General features: G+C 40.5%; 1 protein-coding gene across 2 annotated transcripts in view; it reads left to right on the top strand.

Moving 5' to 3' along the window:
• Nucleotides 1-447: 447 nt before the first annotated feature.
• RTN1 (reticulon 1) overlaps nucleotides 448-26,036 on the top strand; it is a 239,513-nt gene continuing 213,924 nt past the window's right edge. Inside the window, exon 1 of one of the 2 annotated variants that reach the window (XM_032624721.1) lies at nucleotides 448-893. In XM_032624721.1, coding sequence (XP_032480612.1) covers nucleotides 653-893 — 241 coding nt within the window. In that variant the 5' untranslated portion in view covers nucleotides 448-652. The remainder of the gene's footprint in view (nucleotides 894-26,036) is intronic. The other variant, XM_032624720.1, reaches the window with a different exon arrangement.

Below are 26,036 nucleotides of genomic sequence, written 5' to 3'. Positions count from 1 at the left end.
TGTCAACAACCATCTTCACCCCTCCCCGCGAAGACAAGTCCCCTCCGCAGATGATACTGGTCACCCTCAGAACTGTGGCCTTGAGGGCTCCAGCTTCCTTTCTTTGCCTCGGGTCCCAGGACACCAGTCCAGGTTTAACTTTATGAATTGGGAGGGCAGCTTGCCTAATCAGTCACTCTTCAGCTGGGGGCTGTTTCTACCTGCTCATCCTCTCTGATTCTCCCCCAAATGAGAGGAAGATTCAAGTGGATGTGGCACATCCCCTAATCTAGGCCTGCAGACCGGTGGCTGACGTGTGCAAAGGAAGACTCGGACCAAACAGGCCTTTTCCACCTGCGTAATGACAGGCTTGGGAGTAGCAAGGCAGCAGCGGCGGCGGCGCCGGCAATAGGAGGAGGAGCGCAGGCAGCGGCCGGGGCGGGGCCGGGAGGAAGTGGAGGGGGAGGAGGAGGAGCTGAAACGCGGAAAGCGGCAGGCGGCAGCTCGGCCGGAGTTGCAGCAGCTGCGGCGGTGGCGGCGCTGACACCGCAACCTCCCCAAGCCCTGAGTCCCGGCGGGGGCAGCAGCAGGGAGCGCCTGCCCGCCCGCCCGCCCAGTCACTGCACCTCGGCCCCGCCAAGCAGCAGTCGCTGCGTCCGGGGAACTGCCAGCTATGGCCGCGCCGCCCGATCCCAAAGAAGAGCTGCTGCCGCTGGCCAGTCCCGGGTCCCAGTGGTTCGGGGACCGGAGCGAGGGGGAGGAAGAAGCGGTGACGCCGAAAGGGGCCAAGCCCGAGCCGCAGGTGGGGGAGCCCGGCCCTGGGCTGGGCTCCGGGGCCCGAGAAGCTGCGCCGCGGGAACTGGGCTCGGGCCCCGCCCGGCCGCCGCCCGTTGCCATGGAAACTGCATCCACAGGTAAGGCGGGCGGGTGCCGCTGTCCCGCAAATGGCGTCGGGGACTCGGGTCCCCCAGCCGGTCCCCTTTTCTGCAGCTCGCCTGTGCACCTACCTCGCGCTCTCTATCTTGAGCACCAACCTTAACTCCCCTTCGCCACAGGCGACTGTAAATATTAGCGGACTGGTAGGGGCAGAAAATTAATTTTTCCAAAGGATCGGAAGAAAACAAAATATTATTGATCCTTTTATTTCATTATCATTTTTCCGGCTTTCAAAGTTGTTCTCAGAGGCAAACCGCAGCATCCTGGCTGCCGCCGCGCCTGTATACAAGTTTTTTCCTTCTTGGAAGGGGCTGGGGGCCGTAGGGCCCGTTTGGCCAGTTGGGATGATATTCTGAGGCGTGTTTGTGCGCCCGGCGCGCGCCAGCGACAGGGGACGCTGACAACAAAGCGACGGGAGGGCCTGCTGCCCCTAGACTCTGCTCGATCCAGGGCAGAGATGTGACTTTAACTCTCCCTTCCCTCCAAGAATTTCCACACCATACTCCTAGCCCCTTTCCCTTCACCTCCTCTATCTCCCCCTCCCCCCGCACACTAAACCGATACGCCAAGGTGTGTCTAATTCCAGAGGGACAGCGTTGCCAGAAGGTTGGGAGTTGTGGCGGCTCCCGCCCAGAACCCTTCTTTCCCAGCTGCCCGGATGCTCCCATCTCGAAGGGAGCAGTGAAACTTGCAACCCTTTAGAGCGGCCGTTGGCTGAGGTGTTAGAGGGCTTGAGTGGCGGTGAGTGTTCAGGCACAGTTTACCATCAGTCTGAACCTGCCTGGTCCTTTGGAAATTGTCCTGGATTCGCCCTCCTTTCGCCTGACTTCCCCTTCCGAACTGGAGCACGTTGGTTCTCAGCGGGGACCAGGGATCCTGAAGCATTCTGTCTGAAGGATGCCTGAGGCGAGCTTTGGGGAGGGGCTGCTGGCTTGGGTAGCTCTGTGTTTCCAGGGAGTGGGGTAGAGGGTGCTGTGTTGTGTTGTTCCCGGAGAAAGCTTTGCTGTGGTGGAATGAGAGTTGTGTAGTTTTGTAAATGTAGCTCTAGAAGGCCGGGTGCTGGGTGATTCTGCAGGAGGGGAAGGGGGGCGGGACTGGCATGCTTGTTCATGGCAGCTGATTTAGGGGAACCCCTTTCTTACGCCATTGCCTCTCTTAAGGGTCGTGTGGAGTGTCTTAGGTAGTCCTTAGGTAGTCTTAATTCTTCTCTAGTACAAACGATTTGAGCTGAGGAAAGGAGGTTTAGGGAACGTGTCAAATAAAACATTATGAAGGGAAGAAAAAGAGTAAAGAAAGAAAAAAGAGAGAAAGGAAAAGGAAAGAAAGACTCAAAAGCAGAAAACCCCATTTGTCATATATTAGTTATTACATGGAGGAGGGGAGGATTTAAGACTAAGAGAGATCTCAACTTCTTCATCTAAATGGAGAGAAAACAAAACTTTTTATAATTGCAAAAGAAGATGGCAGAAGCTAATAGACAAAGGAAGGTACACATTTCATTGGTTTACCATTACCATTCTTCGTTGAGAGTAGCTCATAGTACAGAACCTTTATCCACTGTCATCAAAGTAAATCATTTATAAACATTGCCCACCTCCCATTGGTGTCCCCAAGGTTAGGTGAACTAGGGAGAGGAAGCTAAGCGCCCCCTGTTCAGTAACATACTATCCACTAAAATGGTTGCTATGCACAAAATGCCTAGAACAACTGTGACAAAGTAGGCATTTGCAATTTTTAATATTATTATAGAAATATTTTACTTTGTTGAATATATTAGGGGTTTCCTGTCCTAGGCAACAAATACACTAATAAAATCGAACACGATGCTAACTTTGGATGGGAGGAGAATGAAGGGAGGCAGAAGGAGCACATAGTTTGCATAATTATATAGAAATTTTTAAGTTTATTATTGCTGCTTGAAGGAATTTCTCATATAGTTGTTGGTTATTTAATGTTTTAAGTTTGTATGTTTCTTTTTTAGTAGACTGTATGGGCTGTTATAAGAGTCCCAGATGCCAGAAATGACACCTAAATAAATAACTAGATCTTGAAAAATTCAAATAAAATCTGGGCCAGCTTCCTTATCTGTTGTTTTGGCAGTTCTGTTGCAGTAAGCAGAGTCAGCAGGTGTGTCCTCAACTTAATCAGGGACAAAATCCAGAGGAAGCCTATTAAGCACATGGCTTTCCTTTTTTTTAAAAGAATGGTGCTCTTTGGGACTCAAATCAAACTAAGAAGTAGCTTAGACTTTGAGTGTGATAGACTTTGAGTGTGATGCACTGTAAATAGCTTTTGTATCTTTCTCAAATGGAATTCTAACATTTAAGGCAGATATTGATGTTTTAAAAACTTTTTTTCTGAAAAACACGACTAATCATGCTATCTGGACAGAAATTCTGTTATTTATTTTTATACATTGATGGTAATTAAAGTTCCTAAAGAAATATTTCCAAAAATATTTCTCAGTGATGTCCTGGAATGAATATATGTTTAAACATCATTAAAGTTGCACTATAAAACTCTGTCAGTACTGTGTTCTTTACCAGTACTCCATCAGTACAGATATTCTCATTGCTTCTGTCCCTTTTGTGGGATGGAAATGTCCTTAACAAAAAGTAACACTTTTTTCTAAAGCTACAGTTTTTCATGTCTAAAACTGATAATGGGCATGTGATATGATGTCTGTTGCCAAGGGAACATTTAATACACTATATGTAGGCTACAACATGTTAGATTGTTAATCATGAAACAGTGCCATCATCGAATAACTTTATACAAAGAACGTGAAGAGCAACATTTTTGTTTTTTCACGATCAGTTATTTTATTCCTGGAAACTATTCAAAAGGAGCATACAATAACAGAAGGATAGAAGAATCATCCTTTGCTTAAAGGAAGAATTTAAAATAGAATATTTGAACAAAATGCAATGGTAAGAATTAACTCATTGGCCACTTTGGAAATTAACTCATTGACTGATTCATGCATAGAAGACAAAATGAATAAGAGAATGGAGAATGGTCTGGAGAAAGCAGCCCAGTGTGATGATTTGCTTTAGTGATATTGACTTATAGATAATTTGACTTAAATTTCTAGATGATTGCCAAGGGGGAGGGAAGTGAGAGAGGGAGAGAGAGGTATTTTTCCAATTTACTTGGACTACAGTGCTCATAAATTTATATTTTTCAAATGCTGAATGTGATACTCTATTGGAAAAAACTATTCTTAATCTATCATTATTTAAATACCTTTCAGAAATGTTTATATGTCCTGCATTTATTCTGTATAATATAATAAATTGTACCATACACATTACCAATCATCTTTTAAAATCCATGTAGAGACTGGATTAGCTGTCTTTTCTTGTGGATGTGCTTGAGAGATGTGTACATTTTAAAAAATTTTTCAGTCATTCCCAGCAATCCTCTTCAGAAGGTGTAAATTTCAGTCTTCTGTTTTCTTTCATCTTTTAAGAAAGCTACAGTTCTATTGAAATGGGAAGGAACACTACACTAGCTTTTACAATACTTTACAGAACCTATAAGAAAAATAAGAGTTTTTAATGCAATTTATTTCTCTGGACATAGGCTCTGAATATAATCAATGACACTTCTGGCAGTAACTACAATACTTATCCTTTCATATTGGGAATTCAAATTAGGTTAAATTAAAATTTAGAAACACTTACATACCCTAAAAATACATTGATAAATAAATTTTATCAGAGCTTTCAGCATAACTTCCTTTTCATGAACTCACTGTTCCAGGAAACCCATCCTACTCATTGTCCCTCAGATACACCATAGACCTACCTGCTCCCATCTCTTCTCTAGGCTGTTCATCTACTGACTCTGAGGGTTTGGAGAAGAGTTGTGGATTATTTTGTTCATTGTACTGTCTATCTTGCATAGTCTGGAAGATAGACAAAATTTCCAAAAAGTTTATGGAAAGTTTTTATTATCTGTAAAGTGAGAGACCATTGAGATTCAATTCAATTTAGTAAACATTTATTGAATGCCCCCTTTGTGTAAGGATCTGTGCTAAACACAGGTTTTGGTTTCCTAGAACATGTGCACCTTTCTGTTTCACATTAGTATTTAGTTAAACAGTTCTTTTATGTCATTTTTCATTTTCCTCATTCCCAAGTCGTTGCTGGAAGATTGTTTAGAAGGGTATTGTAATAATCTAACCACATGGGCACACAGGCATGAATTAGTTTTCTGAGGTTGACATAGGATAAATAAATACTAGCATAGCTTGCTCAAAGGGCATAGCTGGGGGAAAACAAAATCTATCTACCTAACTATCTAGCTAATTCTATCTTCCTCATAGAAGTAACTGTACTCAGAGGTCCTTGTATTAGTTAGTAGTGCTTTTATTTTAAAGTTAAAGGAAATGATCTCAGTGGTGACTAAGGGAGATTTGAAAAAAGGCACTGTAAAATATAGACGGCAGTGAAAATAAAAGACATATTTCAAGAGACTAATAGATCCACACAGGAATGCTTTCCATGAAAGAATATGGTCAAAAGATGAAAGACAACCAGTTTTATTTGTTAAAATAATATTTGAGGGCAAAAAGAACAACAAGAAGAACATGAGCTAGAGAGACTCACTGCTTGTGGAAGGTGCTCTAGTGAGAGTAATGAAAAAGAGAGGGAAGAGTTTCTCAGTTCACATTTAACCCGTATTATTTAAAAGGGACAGTGATCATTTTGAAATGTATAGGAATATTGAACCACTATGTTGTGTAACAGGAACTAACACAGTATTGTAGGTCAGTTATACTTCCAAAACAAACAAACAAACTCATAGAAAAAGAGATCAGATTTGTGGTTACCAGAGGTGGGGGAGTGGGTGGAGGGGGAATTGGATGAAGGCAGTCAAAAGGTACAAACTTCCAGATAAGATAAATAAGTACTCAGGATGTAATGTACAACATAATTAATATAATTAACAGTGCTGTATGTTATATATGAAAGTTGTTAAGAGAGTTTGAGTTCTCATCACAAGGAAAACATTTTTTTCTATTTTTTTAGTCTTACATCTATATGAGATAATGGAAGTTCACGAAAGTTGATCATTTAAAAATAAATAATTAAAATGGACAGTGATTCTTAAGCTGGGCAACCTAAAACATACAGAAAGAAAGACTGGAAGCCCAGGATAAGTGAACAGCAAGTAGAATACTGTATCACTGCTCTGATAAGATTGGCTCTTCGGAGCCAACTACTTTATATCATGGTATAGAATGAGTGTGGTGAGCAGTTTTGATGTCATTCCTAGTATCTCCTGAGAATAAGACTAATGTTAGAAAAGTTGAAATGGGGAATGATTTTCAGGAAAGGGAAAACAATGGATATTTAAAACTTACAAGCCAATATATTTGTTGCTGAGTGCTGGTAGAATCTAAGAATGCATTATTATGCTGAATATTTATAAACCCTTAGAAAATAATAAACATGTTGATCACCGGCAGTTCCCATTGGTTCACTAAAAAAATAATGCCCATAAAACATAATTTTCTCTTTTTCATATTCTGAATCACCAACATATGCACAGCACTTACTATGCACAGGAACTCTAGAAAGTACTCAACTTACATTAGAAAGCACGCTCTTTAATTTTGCAAATGGCACAAAGTTTCAAAAGATGATTGATATGGTAGAGGGTAGCACTCCTATTTAAAATTTTTGATTTTAATGTTAACTCAAAAGCAAATTCTTTTTATTAAAATAATTTTTTACTCTAGTTTAAAAAATTCCTTGTTGGGGTAAGAAGCACATGCACGTGACATTAAAATTTAAAAGCTACAAAAGGGTATACAGAGAAAAGGAAGTATTCACACTCAGTCTCTCAACCAGCCAGCTGTTATCCCTGTTCAGCAGCAACCATTGTTATCGAATTCAGCAATAGAGCATTATTTAATTAATTCATGATTATACTATTATTTATTGAACCCCTGCTCTATGCCAGGCATTGTTCTAAGCACTAAGGGTACGGTACAGAAAAGGACAGATAAAAGTTTATCTCCTATAAATTATATATCCTACTGTGTGTGTGTGTGTGTGTGTGTGTAGGCAGGGAAGGAGAGAAGACAGAGAGGAGACAAAGAACAAAAAATATATGTCAAGGTATGATACGTCCTAAGGAGAAAGTTAAAATAGAGCAGTAGAGTGAGAGAGATAGTCAAAAATGTCCTCTTTGATAAGGTGGCATTAAAGCAAAGACTTGAAGAAAGTGACAGAATAAGTCATGCAGTTGCAGAAGATCATTTTAGGCAGAAGGAATAGTCTGTGCAAAGGCCCTGGGTGAAAGTACTCCCTGGAATGGCGGGGAGGTCACTGAAGTGGGGTGAACAAGGTGAAAATGGTAGGAGATGGGCTCAGAGTGTAGGGTGAGGGGTGATGGGCAGATTAGGTCCTATAGGCCATTTTAAGAGTTCTGGATATTACTCTGAGTTTGATGGGAGCCACTGGAGGGTTTACAGTAGGGGAGGAACATGTTTAGAGTTGAGTTTTAAATTAAGTTTAATGGATCACTCTGTACTGTATTGAGAATCTAAAATAGGGGAGGAGGGGAGGAATATGGAGCAAGAATGACCAACTAGGAAGCTATTGTAATAATGCAAGTAAGAGATGCTAGTGGCTTGCACTGGGGTGATACATTGGAGGAGGTGAAAAGTGCTTTAGATATATTCTAAGTGTAAAGCTAACAGTGTATCCCTAATGGGTTTTGTACGGGTGTGAGAGAAAAGAGTTAAGGATGACACCATTTTATGGCCTGAGCAAATGCAAGAATGGAGTTGCTATTAGCTGGGATTGGGAAGACTTTGGGAGGGGCAGGTTTTGGGGAAAAGCCAGGAGTTTGGTTTTGCAAATGCTAACTCTGAAATGCTCATTAGATAGCCAAGCAGTGATGTCAAGCAGGTAGTGTAGAGGTCAGGGGTGGGGAATGGTCTGGTCTGGGTATGTAAATTTTGGAGTTGTTGGCATAGAGTTGAGATCACCAAGAGGGAGTGAGTTTTGACAGTGAAGAGGTCAAGGAGTCCTGGGATGCCCAAATTCTCAGAGTTTCAAGCAAAGGAAACTGAGTAAAAATGGCTTAATGATGTAGAGGGAGAACTGAAAAAGTGGGATTCCAGAAGGCAGGGAAATGTATGTTAAGAGGGATGGAATGAGTGATTCTGTCAGATGCTGCTTGTAGGTTGGGTAAGATGAGGACTGAGAATCAGCCATTGGATTTGACAATGAGGAAGCCATGAATTTGATGAAGCTGTTTTATTGTGAAGTGTTGGGGGAAAACTTTGGTTGGAATGAGTTTTAGGGAAAATGAGAAAGGAGAAAATGAGAGACAATATTATACACATAACTCTTTTGAAGGAGGAAACTAGAAAAACAGGAACATAACTACCTGGAGGGTTGGGATCAAGAGAAGGGAAAGTTTTATTTAATTATTTTTTACTATGGGGGATATTAAAGTGTATTTGTAAGACGATACAAATGATTTAATAGGGGTGGAAAGATGGATGGTACAGGAGAGTGAGGGGGCGTTTCCTGTACTATGTCCCTGAGCAGGTGAGGGGAAATGGATCAGGACAGTGGAGGGATGATGTTAGATAGACGTAAGGACAGTTCACGGATATAACTGGAGGATGGGGGCACAGGTGCAGGGGTGGGGCTGAGGATAGGTAGAAGTTCAATGAAATAGGAAGAAAAGGTCAGCAGCAGAGTGAAGGCAAGAGTGGAGTTGGAAGTTTGAGAGGAGGGGAGAAGGTGTACAAGTTTTGTGTAGGAGACTGGGAGAGTGAAACATCTAGGGGAGATGGTAGGAATTCTAATTATCCCCAGTGCCCACCTGGAGTTGAAGGTCATGAGCTTAAAGCAAGACCAATTACCATACATGTTGTCTTTTTTTCCCATCAGTGTTGATTTCAAGTAGGTGGACAGTTGGATTGGTTTTTGTTTTTTTCTGGTAAGTATGACAACATGAGATGGGCAGTGGAGTTAAGGATGTGTGCAAGGCAGTGAGAGTACTGGAAGGTTGTGGAATCTGGGGATGAGGAAGGAGGACAGAGGGGGATGAAGCACAGTGAAAAGATGATGTGAACAGTGGGTTGTGCGTACCGGCAGGGTTGAAGAAGAGCAGGAGCCGGGGTGCTAGAGTAAGGGGGCTGAAAGGATAAGATTCAAGGTGGAGTGTTTGATATGGAGATTATGGAGGGGGTACAGTTATTGAGGGGATTGGGAGACAGATGTAGTGGAGGACGACAAGGTCATCAGAGGAGTGGCATCCAGAAGAATGGTAAGGCTGGGAGTGAGATTATTACCTACATGATTTCTGAAATTGCCAAGATTGTAGCACTTGGAGAATACAGTGAGCTGTATTTCCTAAAGATAAAGGACACAGTGGCCTGGGCTTCAAAGCTAGGGGATTTTAGAGGGGAGGGAAGAATAGTAGCCTGTAAAATTATGAATTTCTGACTGTAGGTTCTATAAATTCTATTTAATATGTTCAGAATGTAGGAGACACAACTTAAAATAGTTCATTGTGGGGGATGGGAGCTTTGAGGGTTGTAATTAACTAAATATGAGCTAGTGGTATGGTGAAATTACTAAAATATCTTATGTAATTTTAGGTAGTATTAATAGAAAGTCTTGGGTACACATTATATGAGGTAATAGTTCCCCTAGATTCTGTTCTAGGCAGACAAAATTTGGAATCTTATAATAAATGATGGGTGCCATGGTTTAGAGACACTGTAGTACAGTGAAAGGTGACTAGATTGGTGTGGCTTCTAGAAAAACAAAATGCTGTTTGAGAAATGGTTGAAAAAATTAAGACTTTTTAGCCAGAATAAGAGAATGAAAGGAGATCTGAAAGTAAAATTCAAATACTAGAAGAAATCTTATTAACCAAATGAAGACTTGACCGAGGTGATTTCACAAGGCAAAATTGTGACTGGTGGGTAAGTCAGAGAACACAATTTCAACTTAATGAAGGAGAAAGTTCTAATAATTAGAATTGCCCAGAAAAGAGATAGATTACCTCTCAGTTACTGATACTTAAGCACAAGTGAGGTTGCTGTTCACTGGGGGAAACAGAAAGGAAAGTGTTAAGTTATACCAAGATCTTTATTCCTTCATAAGAGAATACACCTAACCTTACCTGTGGTTGTTAGAGAAGGCATGTTTCTCAAGAGTGAACAGCTCACAAACGAAACCAGAAACAGTACTCATCACAAAAACCACAGTTAACTTCAAATTGGCTCTCTAAAAAATGCACTCTCCACAGAATTGTGGCCATCTTTAAATTCTTCTCTAGTTCTCCATTGTTGAGAAAAACTCTTTAATGTAACATACTTGCCTCTTGAGAACTACACAGTTTTATACAATTTGGGGTTATTAACCTAAATGTGAAACATGCTATCTGCAAGCACCTCTTTATTTATTCTTTTTCCTGAACTATCTTCTTCATTTTTTTTACTACAGACTCTAATTCCATAAATATTTGATATATTCTAAAATGTTTGGGGAATTCATTAACTAATTCCGTATTGCTAAAAGCATCGTATGATTCTGTCCTTAGTCCTCTGCCTCACTATCTACATGTTTATGCCAGATTATTTATTGTAAAATCATGTTTGCCGAGTTGCCTAATGATTTACATTCTTGGCTGGAACTGTTCTGGCATTCCTGACTTCCATGTCCAATCCCAAATGGATTTTTCAATTCATCTACTGCATGAGATTGTTATAAAACCAGTTATAGACCAAATTCTTGCTTCCTGAATGTGGGGAATTTGTTGACTATCTCTCATCCTTAAAAGTACCTAGAATTTTGTTTTATGCATAGCAAGTCTTCATTTTTTAAAAAACAAGTCTTGGACAACAGAAAATTGTGTGTATTCAAGTTACTGCTGATCCAGTTGGTGAGCATAAGAATAAAAAGCAGTGTCACATCTCCCTTTGGCATGAATTTTTCAACGGATCCCAAAATATCAGGCCTCTCAAAATGTGGTCTGTAGATGACCTCCTTCAAGATCCCGTGAAGCGATTCACGGACCTCAACTCAGGGAAACAAGCCTGCCAGATGCATGTTAAGACTTTAAGAAGCACTGATTTATCGACTCTCGTCCTTATGCTCAGCTAGGAGCTGTGGGGGATGATGGAACATGAGCCAGGTCCTCTTTCTCCGTTCCTCCAAGCTTACTGTGTAGATGGGAGATGTGACTAACCCACACAAAACAAAGGTAGTTTGTCTAGCCTGGTGCTTGGACGGATGCTACAAGCTATAAGCACTGTACAAATTTCATAATTTTATGGGTTCCAGGGTACCTGGTGTCTTGAAAGAGGTGGAGTGTGACTTACACCTAAAGGATAGGTAGATTAGAAATAAGCAGAAGTGGCAGAAAGGCAGTTTTAGGTGAGGGGAGAGACATGGGTGATGACATAGAGATAAGCAATGACCAGCGTGTTTTAACCTGCCCATTCGGGTTCAGGGAGACAGATTCTGGGGGGTTTGAAAGCTATTCATGGGACTGTAGACTCCTTTTATATGGATTCTAGGACCTTTGAAGGTTTATACGTGACAGAAGTAATACAGTCAGCCCTCTGTATCCTCGGGTTCCACATCCGCCTTCACTGATATGAAGGGCCCACTGTACTATACCATTTTATATAAGGGACTTGAGCATCCATGGATATTGGCATTTATACGGGGTCCTGGAACCAATTCCCAATGAATACTGAGGAATGACTGTATAAAGCTGTGTTAAGGAAGATTAGTCCAACAGTGGCATAGATGAGGAACTCAATGGGGATGATCCTGAAACCTGCACGTTAGCTGAAAGAAGGCTGACTCAATAACGTCAGTTTCAGAGGCTTGATTAAATAAACATGGGAATGAAGAGGAAGGTACCTGGGAAGAAAGAGGAGGAAAGATGAGCACTTCATGGGAACATTCAACAGGACTTTGTGACTGACAGGACACGGGGGATGAAGGGAGGGATGAATCAACTCTTAGGTTCTGTTCCTATGGCTTGGAGAATGATGGTGCTATAGAGAGGTGGGAGGGGGCACTGGTCAGACAGATGAGGATAATGCATTCATTTTTGTCATATGGGGCTCAAAATGAAGAAAAGAGGGGAAATCTCCACTTGGCTCTGTATATTAAGGAACGGAATTTGGAGATGAAAACAGAATTGTAGATAAAGGTTTAGAAAATTAGAAAAGGGGACTTCCCTGGTGGTGCAGTGGTTAAGAATCCACCTGTCAATGTAGGGGACATAGGTTCGAGCCCTGGTCTGGGAAGATCACGCATGCCACGGAACAGCTAATCCTGTGCACCACAACTACTGAGCCTGTGCTCTAGAGCCTGCGAGCCACAACTACTGCGCCTGCGTGCCACAACTACTGAGCCTGTGCTCTAGAGCCCGCGAACCACAACTACTGAGCCTGCGTGCCACAACTACTGAGCCTGTGCTCTAGAGCCCGCGAACCACAACTACTGAGCCTGCGTGCCACAACTACTGAGCCTGTGCTCTAGAGCCCGCGAACCACAACTACTGAGCCTGCGTGCCACAACTACTGAGCCTGTGCTCTAGAGCCCGCGAACCACAACTACTGAGCCTGCGTGCCACAACTGCTGAAGCCCGCATGCCTAGAGCCTGTGCTCTGCAACAAGAGAAGCCACTGCAATGAGAAGCCCGCGCACTGCAACGAAGAGTAGCCCCTGCTTGCTGCAACTAGAGAAAGTCCGTACGCAGCAGTGAAGACCCAAAGCAGCCAAAAATAAATAAAAAAATTTTTAAAAATTAAAAGAAAATTAGAAAAGAAGCCATAGAATAAATTAGCTTTTTGGAAGAGATTATGTAGTATGGGAGGAACAAAGGGCCAAGAACAGAGCAAGTGCTCCTTGTGTCTTACTAGCTGAGTGGCATTAGGCCACTTATTGAACCTCCCTCAGCCTTAGATTCTGTGTATGTGGCACTAGGTCTTGTGGAGTGCCTGACAATTAGGTGGTAACTCCCCTCATTATCATAGTATCATGGAAATCAAGATGGCATGGTATAGAAATAGTCTTGACCGAGAAGACAGATTTGTCCAGTCTTGGCTTTGGCACCTAATATCATGTCAATGTGGGCAAATTTGCTTTATGTCTCAGTTTCTTCATATGTAAAATGGGCATGATACCATTGTCCTGGCTACCTTACAGGGCTGTTTTGAGGTTTAAAATGAGATAACAAGAGGAGGTACATGCAAATTGCAAATTACTCTGCATCTGTAAGGAACTACTGATAGGAAGCCTGGTAGCACTGTCAGATGCAGAAGAGAGGTCTAAGAGAATAAAGACTGAGAAAAAACCATGTCACCTCGGCCCTAGGTGTTTTAATAGAAAAGGCTTGCTGTACTTAGCTGAACCTCAGCCAAATGCTAGTGGGGAGAGCAGGAGAGCGAGGAAGAGTGGGGCTGGGGAGAAGTTGGTTCTGGCAATCCACGCTGGGAGACATTTTGGCTACGAAGAGTGCAGTTGGAGTGGCGACCCACCCCATTCTTCATGTCCTAAAGAGTGAACTGTGGCTGGAGCAGGGCTGAGGCGTGCCCATAGAGGCCAGGTGAGGTCTATTCTTAATCTCCTGCTCAGTGGAAGGGCAGTAAATGTAGAAAGCTGCCCCATGTGTGCATGGTAGTCTGGAAGAGGCTGTCTCCCAGAGAGGCTATCACAGTGAAAGCCAGCCCCTGTACCTCACCCCCACCTCTCCCCCCAAGCTTAAATTAATTGGCCCTGTGGGCTTGTAGGTACTTGCATGCTACTCTTACAGCTCTATAGATTTAAAAGTCTTCCATAAATAGATTAATACTTCTGGAAAGATGGAGTAGACAGCTTTTGCTTATCCCTCTTGCTAAGTACAGCTAAAAATTCTGGACATTATATACAAGATAAGCATAAAAGACTGTGCAGTGAAAGTAGCATACTTGTAAGGCATTAACCTAGATGAAAACCTATCTGAGCTAGAGTGAGAGAGAAAAGCTGGGTGAGGGAGACAGTAGCTAAAACTTGGAATGACAGAACTTGAGAATCCAGAGATTTTTCTTGCAGTAGGATCCTCAAACTAACTCTATGAACAGAATAGGAGGGTCACAGTAAAACTGCAACACTTATAAAGAAAAAAATAGAGGCACTTTATTTAACCATAGTTAACTCTCAGTCAATGGGGCAAGCCAGCTTCCCGCCAGGTGAGGAACTCTTAGTCTTATTAACTCAGGTTGCCCAGAACCAGGAGCTGAGAGTTGTGCTTGGCTCCGGGAGGGTTGACCACATGCAGGGCTGGGCCAAGTCCTGAGGGTACTGAGAGCACCGGAACAGAGATGGTAGCAGAAACCTGGACTCTGGTTGAAAGAACTGAAGATTTACAGCCTGCACAAGAGAAGATAGGGTGGGTTATGACAGCCACCTAAAAATACATAAAGAGCTGCCTAGTGGCATAGGGACTGGGTATGTTCTACGTGACTCTGGAGGATGGAACTGTAGTTGATCATGAGTTAAGCCGTGAAATATGAAAATAGCTTGGACTACCTCATATGGTGGTGAGTTTCTTGTTACTGCAGGTATGTAAGCATAGCTGGGTTGGCCGCTTATATGACAGAGGAGATATAATAAAGAGGATACATTAGGTTAGTAATTCTTTATCTTTTCAGGATCACAGATCCCCACTGGAGAATCTCTGCTCAGGAAAGTGTACTTAAGGAATCTCTGCTCAGGAAAGTGTACTTACAAACACCGTTTTGGGCACAAATTCTGGCATTTTTTCGGAGGCCTTTTATGGATGGAGGAATTAAATAACTTCCTAATTCTTAGAGATCAATAATTTCAGATACTATCACATAAATCACTGTTTATACAGCAGCAATAGTTTCATGGTTTAATAAAATCTCATTGAATCATCCATTTATTTATTCAACAAATATTTATTAAGCACGAACTATGTGTGTGTGCGTTTGCATACACACACACACACAAGGTATGTAGCTGAGTAGGTGATACTTAAATATGTAACCAGAATATAAAAATAAATGCAGTAAAATAACAACATAGTCTATTATGAAGAGTCTAAATTAAGGAAAAGTCTGCATTCCATAAATTCTATTTTGTTAGTTTCAAGAATATGTGGTAACTGAATTTGTAGTTCTTAAAGGATTACTGAGCCATCCTCTTTCCAAACTGGCCCTGGTGAAGTGGGAGAAAGAGTGTGAACTTGGAGACACCATGCTGGTTTCCCATCTCAGCTCTTCCAGTGGCCAGGGCTAAATGGTGGGTCTATATGAATCTGTAGTGTCTAGATAACGATGTATCATTTGTCTATTCACTGTTTCTATGTACACTGTACACTTCTGTGTACAGTTTAGTCATTACTAAAGTATTTAGAACCAGTGGTTACTTTAGGCAACATTCCTTTACTGATTATCAGGATATGCTTGGGGTTGGAGTAGGGGAAGATATTAATTCTCCCTCTAATAATATCCCCATCAGCCATCTAAAGTCACAATAAATAAACAAACAAATAAATAGATATCCTTTGATTGAACAATTAATGTTTTCTCAATTTTATGTAAAATATACATGTGATATTTTTAAAAATTTGTACTACTTTTATTATTTACATATGAGCACATCATCAAAGGAAAAAGGTGCTCCCTGTGCAAATCCAGCTTTAAAATACTAAGTCAACTGGCTTCTACTCCAGCCAGACTGTAGCCCCTAAGCACCGTCATATATAGAAATTTTGGAGTTACTACTACTGATCATACTATTAATTTATTTAGCAAACCTTTTATTTTAGATAATACAAGGTAAATTAAATCGCAACCCAGCATGTTTGCATTACCAGAATTGAACTTGTGTGAGCTTATTTTTTAAATTGAATCTATGGCATTAGAGAACTGTTCCTATTTTATTTTACCATAAGCATGAGAAAGAATAAACACCTAGAAATTGTATAACCTTTTAAAGGCCAAGCAGTTCCTGTTTATAATTTGTATGTTTGCATATCAGAAGTCTCAGAAGAATTGGTTTCATTTCTGTGAAAAAAAAAATACATTTTTAAAGAGAGGTAATGTACTTTCTAGAGAAATGAGTCCCAGAAGTATCCTGTCTTGAAGGTAAACATGTGTTAGGAGTAGGGACAATTTGCAGTGGCCTGTCAAGGCCGTCTGTGTTACTTTTTTTTTTTTTTTTTTTTTTTTTTAAGTGTAGTAATCTCCTCTGTGCTCAGTAGTTATTTAACTATTATAATAACTCCCAGGAACATTGGTTCCTGAAAGGAATCTTTATCAATCTGTTAAAAGCAAAAAAAGCTCCGCCATGCTGCCAGACGGAGGACATCAAGGTCAACCTTTAACTGTATCAGTTAACACATAATGACTATGTTTGCACTGTTGATGGCTCTTGTGAAGATGTCTTTTTGATATTGAATTGATGTTGACATGCTCCACTGTATAATCACATTATTATGAATCTTGTAAAACATAATTTTCAGTTCATAAAAGGAAGGGTCGGTACATCAGTTGATCACAAGAACCTAGAACTTCTTTTTTTTTCTGTGAAGGTCCCTGTCCTTCAAGGAAAAAAAATATCAGCAGATGACTGTGGATAAGTAAAATGGGACTTAATTTAGTTGATTTTCTTAGTGAAATGGAAATGGTCAACTTTACAGCCTTGTTTTAAAATTGTAAAAACAATAGTAAAAGAAATGTTTGCAAGAGAAAACATTTATTCATGATCTCACTTTCTCTTTTTTTAAAACCTCACCCTGTCTTCACAACTCTTAATGCCAGCTTCATATGGTGGTTTGAGGATTCAGTGAGCTAATATTTGTAGTTCTTGACACATAGTAATGACTGTATAAATGTTTGCTATTCTTATTGTTGTTATTAATTCCCTATCAACTTTATTTATTTGCATAATAATCACCAGCCTCCCTTAAGAACTTTAGAATGGATGAAACACTGATGTCCTTTATGGAGTGATCCTCATTTTACAAATGTGAGCCACATCTCTGGCTCCCGAGTCTCATGCTCTCTCTATTGTACCACAGTGCCTTTCTGCCTTTGAAATATAGTATAAGGAAAAATAACACTGTCTTACAAGACAACAAAGCCAGGACCTGGAATTCAGCTTTATCTTTCAGGGAGAGAAGACAATAATGGGAGTCTTAGCTGGAGAGACTGGAGAAGAGAGACAGGAGGAGAGATGAAGGTGGAGAAGAGAGGGGGCAATGGGGTTGGAGAGGGGTGGTGATGGAGGGAGGAAGCTTGACCCCTGGAATGGACACAAATAAACAAAGGGGAGGGGAGTTAAGACATGGAAAGGGAGAGAGTTAGGGAACAGAGAAATACACAGAGGGAGGGAGGCCCTTCGAGGAAGCCAAAAATATATCTGTATTTCTATCTTTATATAAAGGAATGGATTTGTGAAAAAAAGGAAAAGAGAAGTAGGTAAGAAAGCTTTCCTAAATTCTAGAATCTGGAGTGAGACCGGGTTCTTGGCTTTCCTTCCCTTTGAAATGGTAATTTGCATTCTTACAGTTGCTTAGATCCTTAAACCTCCAGTGACTTTTCTAAATGGGGTGACCCCAGCAGGCCCCTGTGGCTCAAGGGTAGGAGTTGTTCTCAAGGTGTTCTGTACAGGGCTGCCCAGAGCTATCTCACCCCCAGGCTGGATGAAATCAGGCCGTGGGCTGAGTCAGGCCTGTGGGCCAAATGTTCCTTCCTCTGTCTGGGGATTTTCCAAAGGACTCACATTAACTTTGTCTAAATGGAGAAGAATTTAGCTCAGGGTTTTCCCTTAGATGTAAGAGATTTTTTGTAAACTCTTCCCCTATGTACAATGAGCACTGAGGTTTGCAAATGCAGTGGTCTGGATATCGATATCAAGAAGTTAATTGGTTTTTCTTTTACCATGCTCAAGTATAAAAATGTACTCATACCTTGACTGAGGAACAAGGCTAGTTAAGGAAAAGAGAGAAAACAGATAAAAGTGAAGGAAGTTAACATTTATTTAGCACCTAGTGCTAGGCAGACAGGCACTGTGACAAACACTTTGTATACTTTCTTAGATTAGTTTAGGATCCAGTGGCCTATTAATAGGTAGCAGAGAACTGTATTGTCATTTAGCTAATCTGAGCAGTGATGACAGATAATTTGCATAATTCTCTTTATTTGCTTCCAGCCAAGACCAAAAACTAGACACAGGTAAGTCTTCTAGTGAGATCCCAGGATGGGGGACCAGATGTTGGGGTTCATGTCCTAGTTGGTAACACGTGTGCATTTTCAGGAATGTTTATTTAAACCACACTCTTCCTGGGGCCTGTTGAAATAGTAAGCTAAGCATTTGGGGTCCTTCCTATCCTTGCGTCAATGATGATTTGCATACATGTACTTGTTTGTGTTCTATCAAGTGCATGAATGTTTCTTCTTGTCTAGTCTGCAAGTCCCTTGAGGCAGGTTTTATGTCTCCAATAGTCTCCATAATCCCTAGCAGAGGGTCAAGTATATCAGTGTCAGAATTTCATTGTTTGATGATCTATTTTATTTTTTCCCTTGATTACATAAAATTCTCTTAGTACTATATTGGGATCATAGCACATTTTCATAAGCTTTCAAAGTTTACAGAATCAATGACTACTCATAGACATTAGAAGTAGGATTTGTATATTTTGTGTATGACTCATGTGACCAATATTCAATCAATTACAGTGTAAATTCTTGCTCCTGTTTCTGTGTTATAAGAATAATCAGCAAAAAATTTTCATATGTCATACCACTTTGAATTTCTTTTAAAAACTCGAGAGTGCTAACTTAAAAAATAAAAACAATTATTGACAGTTATGATTAAAACTATCTGATGATAAATGAATTCTGTTGACATTTTAAAAAATTAATTGGATGGATGTCCTTGATAAGGTGTTCAATTATCCTGAGAATTTACATGATAAAGTGCAGTCGTTTGCCTTGAGATTAGTTTGACACAATTGCCATTAACGGCTCCTCCTTTTTTTTTTTTTTACCGGTACGCGGGCCTCTCACTGTTGTGGCCTCTCCCGTTGCGGAGCACAGGCTCCGGACGCGCAGGCTCAGCAGTCATGGCTCACGGGCCTAGCCGCTCTGCGGCACGTGGGATCTTCCCGGACCGGGGCACGAGCCCGTGTCCCCTGCATCAGCAGGCGGACTCTCAACCACTGCGCCACCAGGGAAGCCCAACAGCTCCTCCTTCTTAGCACCTGGCAGCTCACCTGGCAGCTCTGCCCCCAAGAAGGGGATGCTGCACTGAGATGCAGACCATTACAAGTTAAATCTCCGTTTTCTTTTAGTAATAGGAATAATAATGGTGCATTCATTTTTCATTAGTTTGTGGAGAGCAAGGCATTACAGTCTTTCCAATTCGATTCTAGTCTCTTAAAGTGTGAGCAGTTACTTGAGGTGAAAGTGGCTCCAATGAAGTGGAACTTAAAAGCAGATTTGGGCCTGGTGAAAATTTTATTTCAGGAGTTCCCGGGGTAGATGGCCTGGCCAAAAGTCTTCATACGGGATTTGTAAGTGAATTCAGGCACTGAGCCCACTTCTGACTGCTGGGCTGGGTAATCTGTGCCAGCTTCCTTCATCTCTACTTGGCCCTGCCTATATGTATGTTGCTGTCTCTTCATATGGCAGGAAAAGTCTATGGTTCGAGAGTTAGAGCTGCTCAAAAGGGAATATAGCATGAAGTAGCGTGTTCCCCATCCCTGGAAGGGTTCAAGTACAAGACTGCATGATCACTTATCGGGGATGTTTAAAATAGGGTTATTTTCAATTAAGTGAGAAGTTGAACTACACTACTTCAAATATCTTTTATATTCCTTTTGTCTCAGGATTCTACGATTTTACAATAAAATCAGGGAATTGTTATATACTATTGTTATATGCTAAGTATATAATTGTTATATACTAAGTCCTATGAATGACTTTGTAAGACACCTCTATTTTGCATGTTGGGGATTTAGACCTTTAGCTAAAACCTTTAGCTAATACTTTAGACCTTTAGCTAAAACTTTAGCTAAAAACTTGTATGAACGCATATGAGCAAACCAAAACACCAACAATCTAAATTTGCAAGTAATTTTAACAAAAAATACTTTCAGCTTATTATTTTTATGGCATGCTCAGGTAAAATGTTATTGATTAATAAAATGGAAACATTGATTAATCATTACATTCTGTAAAATACTATTGGTAGACAAAAATATTTATAATGTAGTGTTCACCGGGGACAACAGCAAAGAGATGGGAACTAATTATTCATTATTATACACTTACATGCCAGGTATTATGCTAAGTGCTGTGGATAGAGCATTAAAAAACCTCTTTCCTCAAGAAACTTATAGTCTAATGAAACAGTTAAATAGAGCATCAATTATATTTTATTGTGAAATATGATAGAATGATGTACGTGATGCTATGTCAAGCATCTTAATAGAAAGGGAAGGTTAGAAGAAGATTTTTACTGGAAGTGGTTCTGGAACTGAGAGTTAAAGGATGAGAAATTAGCAAGATAAGGCCCGGAGAAGACTGTTCAGAGAGAACAGCCCTGCTTAAAGTCACGTTTCTCCCTTCTTGCTTTTTCAAAGAGGAATCCTTTGTTCTGAGAGTGCATATGGCTTTCAGAATTGGACAGACTGTGCATCTCAAACAGGTATGCAGACACTTGGCTAAGGATCAAGGGCACTCAGAGCCAGACTAGACAAAGTCAATTTTTTCCAGTAGCAAGCCTTTTAAAACACTATTTTTTATTACAAAATAGATGGATGCATTGAAGAGTAAATTCACATGCAGTTTTCAAAACTGAGACTTTAAATAAACTTCCTGCATCATATACTAGATTTCACCCACAGGCCCTTGGGATACACACTTGATTTTCTTTTTCTATTGTGCTTACTTAGTTGGAAATATTTGAGAACTACTAGGCAGAAAGGTGTCTGGGTAGGTGCTCTGGGGTGAGTACTGAGCACCTCAGGATCAAGGTAGCAGATGAATGTTATACGAGTGGGTGTGCATGCGTGTGTGTTGTACATGTGTATGTGCGTGCACTGACTCATCGATATGGGTGCTGAGATGAGAAGAATGCTGTGAAAAAGACTGCTGGGTTTGGTGAGTGTTGTCTGCTATGGGTGAAAAATGGGAAGGAATAGAAGCAAAGCTGGGCCAGGATTTATGCTTTAGATCATTCTATTTCTCCTTCCTCACAAAAGCACTAGTGAACCAGGGAGGTTAGGGGAGACATCATCGTTCTGGTCCTGATTCTTTCCTTCCATCATCCTTGTTATGCATTATCGCTGACCTTCTGTTATGTCCCAATCTGGTTCACGGCCCATAGTGACCCACCCCTGATTGGTTACTTACTGAAATCAGGGCTGTTACTACAGAGAGTTCTTGGGTTTTTTTTTTTTTTGCATTGTTCCAAGTTCAGATTTTTAAATATATACCCTTCGTCAATGGTACGTTTATAGTTCCAACTGCTGTTCCTAATCTACTATAGTGGAGTTATATATGATGCTGGAATTTAGGAGGTTTTTTTCTCCTCCCCCATGTCCTCTTTAGACTTGTCCATGGCAGCTGCCTGAACTAGCTTCTTTTTCTGGGTCTTGAAGGATGTCATGTGCTGGAAAATTGTGCAGGGAAGACTTCCTAGGGAGAGGGTCCGGGGAGTACAAATGAATAGAGTTGTAAAGCTGACATGATGGGATAATGACAAGTGGTTCCAGGTGTGCCTAGACCCTCCTGGGGAAGGGAACGGAGAATGGAATGGTGGATAGGACTAGTCTGTGAGAAGCTTAAAGCTGTTGGATGGCATAGTAAGAACTGTAGATTTTATTTTCTTTTGACAATAGAGAGTCATTTGAGGTTTTATCAGTGAGATAGGAACTCTCTCAGATTGGTGTTGAGAAAGCGCTTTGGCGACATGGAAGGTTGGAGTGGGAGCAGGCAAGGGGTGGGAGGTGAGTTGAGAGGCTTCCACAGCAGTCCCGTGAGACATGGTAGGGCAGAAGCTGTGGCAGTGGAGAGCAAGAGGCGTTGGGATGGAGAGATTTTGTGTGAAGTACAGATAGAACTTGGAGAGTTATTTCCGTTTCTGGCTTGGACATGTGGGTGCACGGTGATGCTCTTAAGTGAAATATGGATACAGGAAGAGAGAAGAGAGAATCAATGTAAAACGCTTTCAAAGATAATAGCACTCCATTGCAAATGTAATGTATTAATATTGAAATAATATATCACTGAACTTATGTTTAAGGTAATGGTCATCCACATGATTGATTATACAGATGTAGAGAAACCATTAGGAGTCACAAAGCAAGTGCTTTTATAAACACTCTAAAAATGCAAACTGAACGCTTTGAATTTTTAATTTCTAACTGATGCAGGGAATCTACAATGTCAAGTTTGTGTACAAGGTGATTACATTTTACTTTGGTTATAGATTTTACTTTATTAATGCTTTTTGATGTGGAGAAACATTGACTAGTTCTACTGATTGAATATAACTGGATTTGCAATTGCTTTCTTATAATCTCATTATCTAGCATCCATAAAAAGTAACTGAAGTTGTTGAGTCTTAATTAGACAACAAATTAAAGTTTGACAAGTTCTGATAAGTTGCAAAAGAAAGATCCTTGATTATATCTTAACCCATTTGATAATTTATTAAATAAAACGTCAGGAGAATTCATTATTTCATTTATTTAATTTCCTCCTGTGATTATCTTTTTTAAAAAATATTATTTCTGGGCTTCCCTGGTGGCACAGTGGTTGAGAATCTGCCTGCTAATGCAGGGGTTCGAGCCCTGGTCTGGGAAGATCCCACATGCCGCGGAGCAACTAGGCCCGTGAGCCACAACTACTGAGCCTGCGCATCTGGAGCCTGTGCTCTGCAACAAGAGAGGCCGCGATAGTGAGAGGCCCGCGCACTGCGATGAAGAGGGGCCCCCACTTGCCGCAACTATAGAAAGCCCCTGCACAGAAACGAAGACCCAACACAGCCAAAAATAAATAAAAATATTTCTAATTGTGATAAAATGCACATAATGTTTACCATCTTGACCATTTTAAAGTGCAGTTCTGTGGTGTTAAGTACATTCACATTACTGTGTAACCAGTACTCCATCTCTCTCCAGAACTCCCTCTACCCATAAAACACAAACTCCCTATTCCCTCCTCCTCCAGTCCCTGGCAACCACCATTCTACTTTCTGTCTCTATAAATTTGACTATTCTAGGAGGGCTTATTACTTTTTGAGCAAAAGAAAGTAATATAGTTTTTCTATAACCTGTTATTGGTTCTCTGGGATGGCTCACATGTAACTGACTCATGATCAGAATAACCTTCAAGAGGTTTTAAAGCGTCACAGTGCTTTGGGCTTGGTAAGAAAGTAGCACATTGGTGATCTTTGGACAAGTCCTTCAGATGCTGCCCAGTCCCAGTCAGAATCAGCAGTCTCCTGACAGGCAGTCGTCTGAGAGCATAGTATCTGGAGTAGCTTTGCCTGGTTTGAATCCTGGCCTACCATTTTCTAATCATGCGATGTTGGGCAAGTTGATTGAACTCTGAGAGTCTCAGTTCCCTCTTCTGGAAATCAGTAGAACATGCCTTACAGTATTGTTGGGAGGCTTCACTGAGTTGTTATATATAAAAGCATTTAGAACAGAGCCTGGCGCATCATAAGCATTTAATCAATATTAACTACTATCATTTCTCAGGTGAGCTCTTAATCTAAGTACCTTGTATTGTCAGTCTGAGCTGACCAGGGACATGATTGGACCATGATCATGGGATATTTTAAGACCTTGCCACAGTGTTTTTAAAATCAGCCAGAACTGGGATGTCAAATATAGTCATGGTTGGTAAAATTTCTGGGGTTCTACTTTGGTCCCAGTGTGTTTCTCCAGTTTTGATAATGGAAATATGAAGTGTGAACATTCTTGTGGCCTTAATATGGTGACTCACAACACTGAATATACTGTGCACTATTCAAAAAATTGTAAATCAAAGCATCACATACTAGAAGGATTGCTCGGGATCCTCCATATCATAACAGAAACTGGTCAGGAGATAGAGTGTGGCCCCGTGTAAGGATTTTTCCCCTTTACGTTAGCTGAAACTTCCTTCCTCTTCCGCCAGGGTTTAAGTGGAAGAAATTGATTGCTCTAGTTGAAAAATCAAGAGTTCCTCCTACCCGCACTGCACCCTGTTACAATTTCTTTCCCATTCCACATTCACAGACTAAAATAGGGTTGTTCTTTCTCCAAGAACAAAGGTTTTGACCTCTACTTACTGCCAGTATTGTCTGACTGACATGGTGAGACAAGCAAGGGTTGTATCAGCAACTCTGTATTCAGAAACCTGGGGATAACAACTCACTTGTGAATACCTGGTTCATTTTTCATGTTTGGAAACTTTATGTTCCCTGAAGTCTCACTGTTATATCTCCACGGCCTAGAACAACGCTTGGCATATAAGAGTGTTCAAAACATGTATATTGAATGAAAGAATGATTGAATGAATGAATGGCTAGATTTCTTTGGTGAAGTCCTGGGGAGATTACAGGGAGACATCTAGAAGCAAAAAGGTCTAAGCCCTAAAATTTCCAGGTACTCCCATTTAGTTCTTCCCTGTTCAGAAAGTATCATGTGCTTCTTCACTGCACCTTGCCCATTTTACTTTTGTATTTTTCCATTTTAAAACATATTTTCCACATAATCATCACGAACTCTTCATTTTCTTCTCATATGAATAGAAAGACCACTACTACAATCTCATTGTTATTCCCTTTCCATCCCTGAAGTTGTGTTTATTAGATCTGGGTAATTGTGTCTGCGAGAACACCCACAAGCTTTTCTTGTTCTTTTGCCCAGACAGGACTCACTCCTCCCTTGCTGAACCAGCCTGTATTCTTGCAGAGGCAGGGAGTAATGGTGTCCCAGGAGGATGCTGAGATTCTCAAAGCAGTTTTTTTCATGGAACAAATTAAGGACAAACACAAATCATTTTGGGATTTCGACCTAAATCTTAACCCATTTATTTTCTTAAAATAAATCTTTTTTCCTAGTGTCTTTACAATGTTTGTAAAAAAAGCACTATTCTCTAATTGTTGTTTTCCAGATTGAAGACTTTGAGAATAAATGACACTAGTGGCAAAACTCCAATAGCTATGTAATTTATAAACATTTTATGAAGTTTATCTGACCATTTATAGGACATAGGTTCTACAAGTTTTATATTTCTTCCGATGTCTTACTTTAGTGAATTTGCGCTGGCTATGTAATTTATAAACATTTTATGAAGTTTATCTAACCATTTATAGGATATTGGTTCTACAAGTTTTGTATTTCTTCCTATGTCTTTCTTTAGTGAAGCTGTGCTGGCTATGTAATTTATAAACATTTTATGAAATTTACTATTTATAGGACATAGGTTCTACAAGCTTTGTATTTCTTCCGATGTCTTTCTTTAGTGAAGTTGCACTCAAAATTTCCCTTCTCAAATCACGCATGCCTTCCTTTTTCAGTTTGTTTTAGCTTATCCTTCAAAGGGTGTGCAGTTATACTTTCTTAACAGATATTATTAACAGGTATTTAAGTTAGAATAGCAATAATAGCTATAGTTTATGAAACATCATCCATGAATCAGGCTGATTCTGTGATATAACTTAATTATACCATTTAATCTTTCAAAAATACTGGATGTAATTTACATACAGAAAAGTAAGCAAATGTTATTTGTACAGTTTGGTGTATACATGTCCATGTAACCGTCACCCAGATCAAGAAGGAATATTTCCATCATCCAGGAAGACTCTTTCATGCCACTTCTCTCAGTCAATCCCCCATTCCCAGAGGCAACCATTATTCTGGCTTCTATTGCCACAGAATAGTTTTGCCTGTTTTTGAATATTTATGAAAGGAATAATTCAGTATCTGGCTTTTTTTGCTTAATAAGATGCTTTTGAGTTCATCCATGTTATTTTCTTTACGGAGAGTTATTTTATTGTATCACTGTGTAGTAGCCTACAATATGAATATATCACAATTTGTTC

This window comes from Phocoena sinus, chromosome 2, assembly GCF_008692025.1.
Source record: "Phocoena sinus isolate mPhoSin1 chromosome 2, mPhoSin1.pri, whole genome shotgun sequence".
Taxonomy (NCBI): Eukaryota; Metazoa; Chordata; class Mammalia; order Artiodactyla; family Phocoenidae; genus Phocoena; species Phocoena sinus.
Note: the sequence above shows the minus strand (reverse complement) of the source record. Positions and strands in the feature narration are given on the sequence as shown.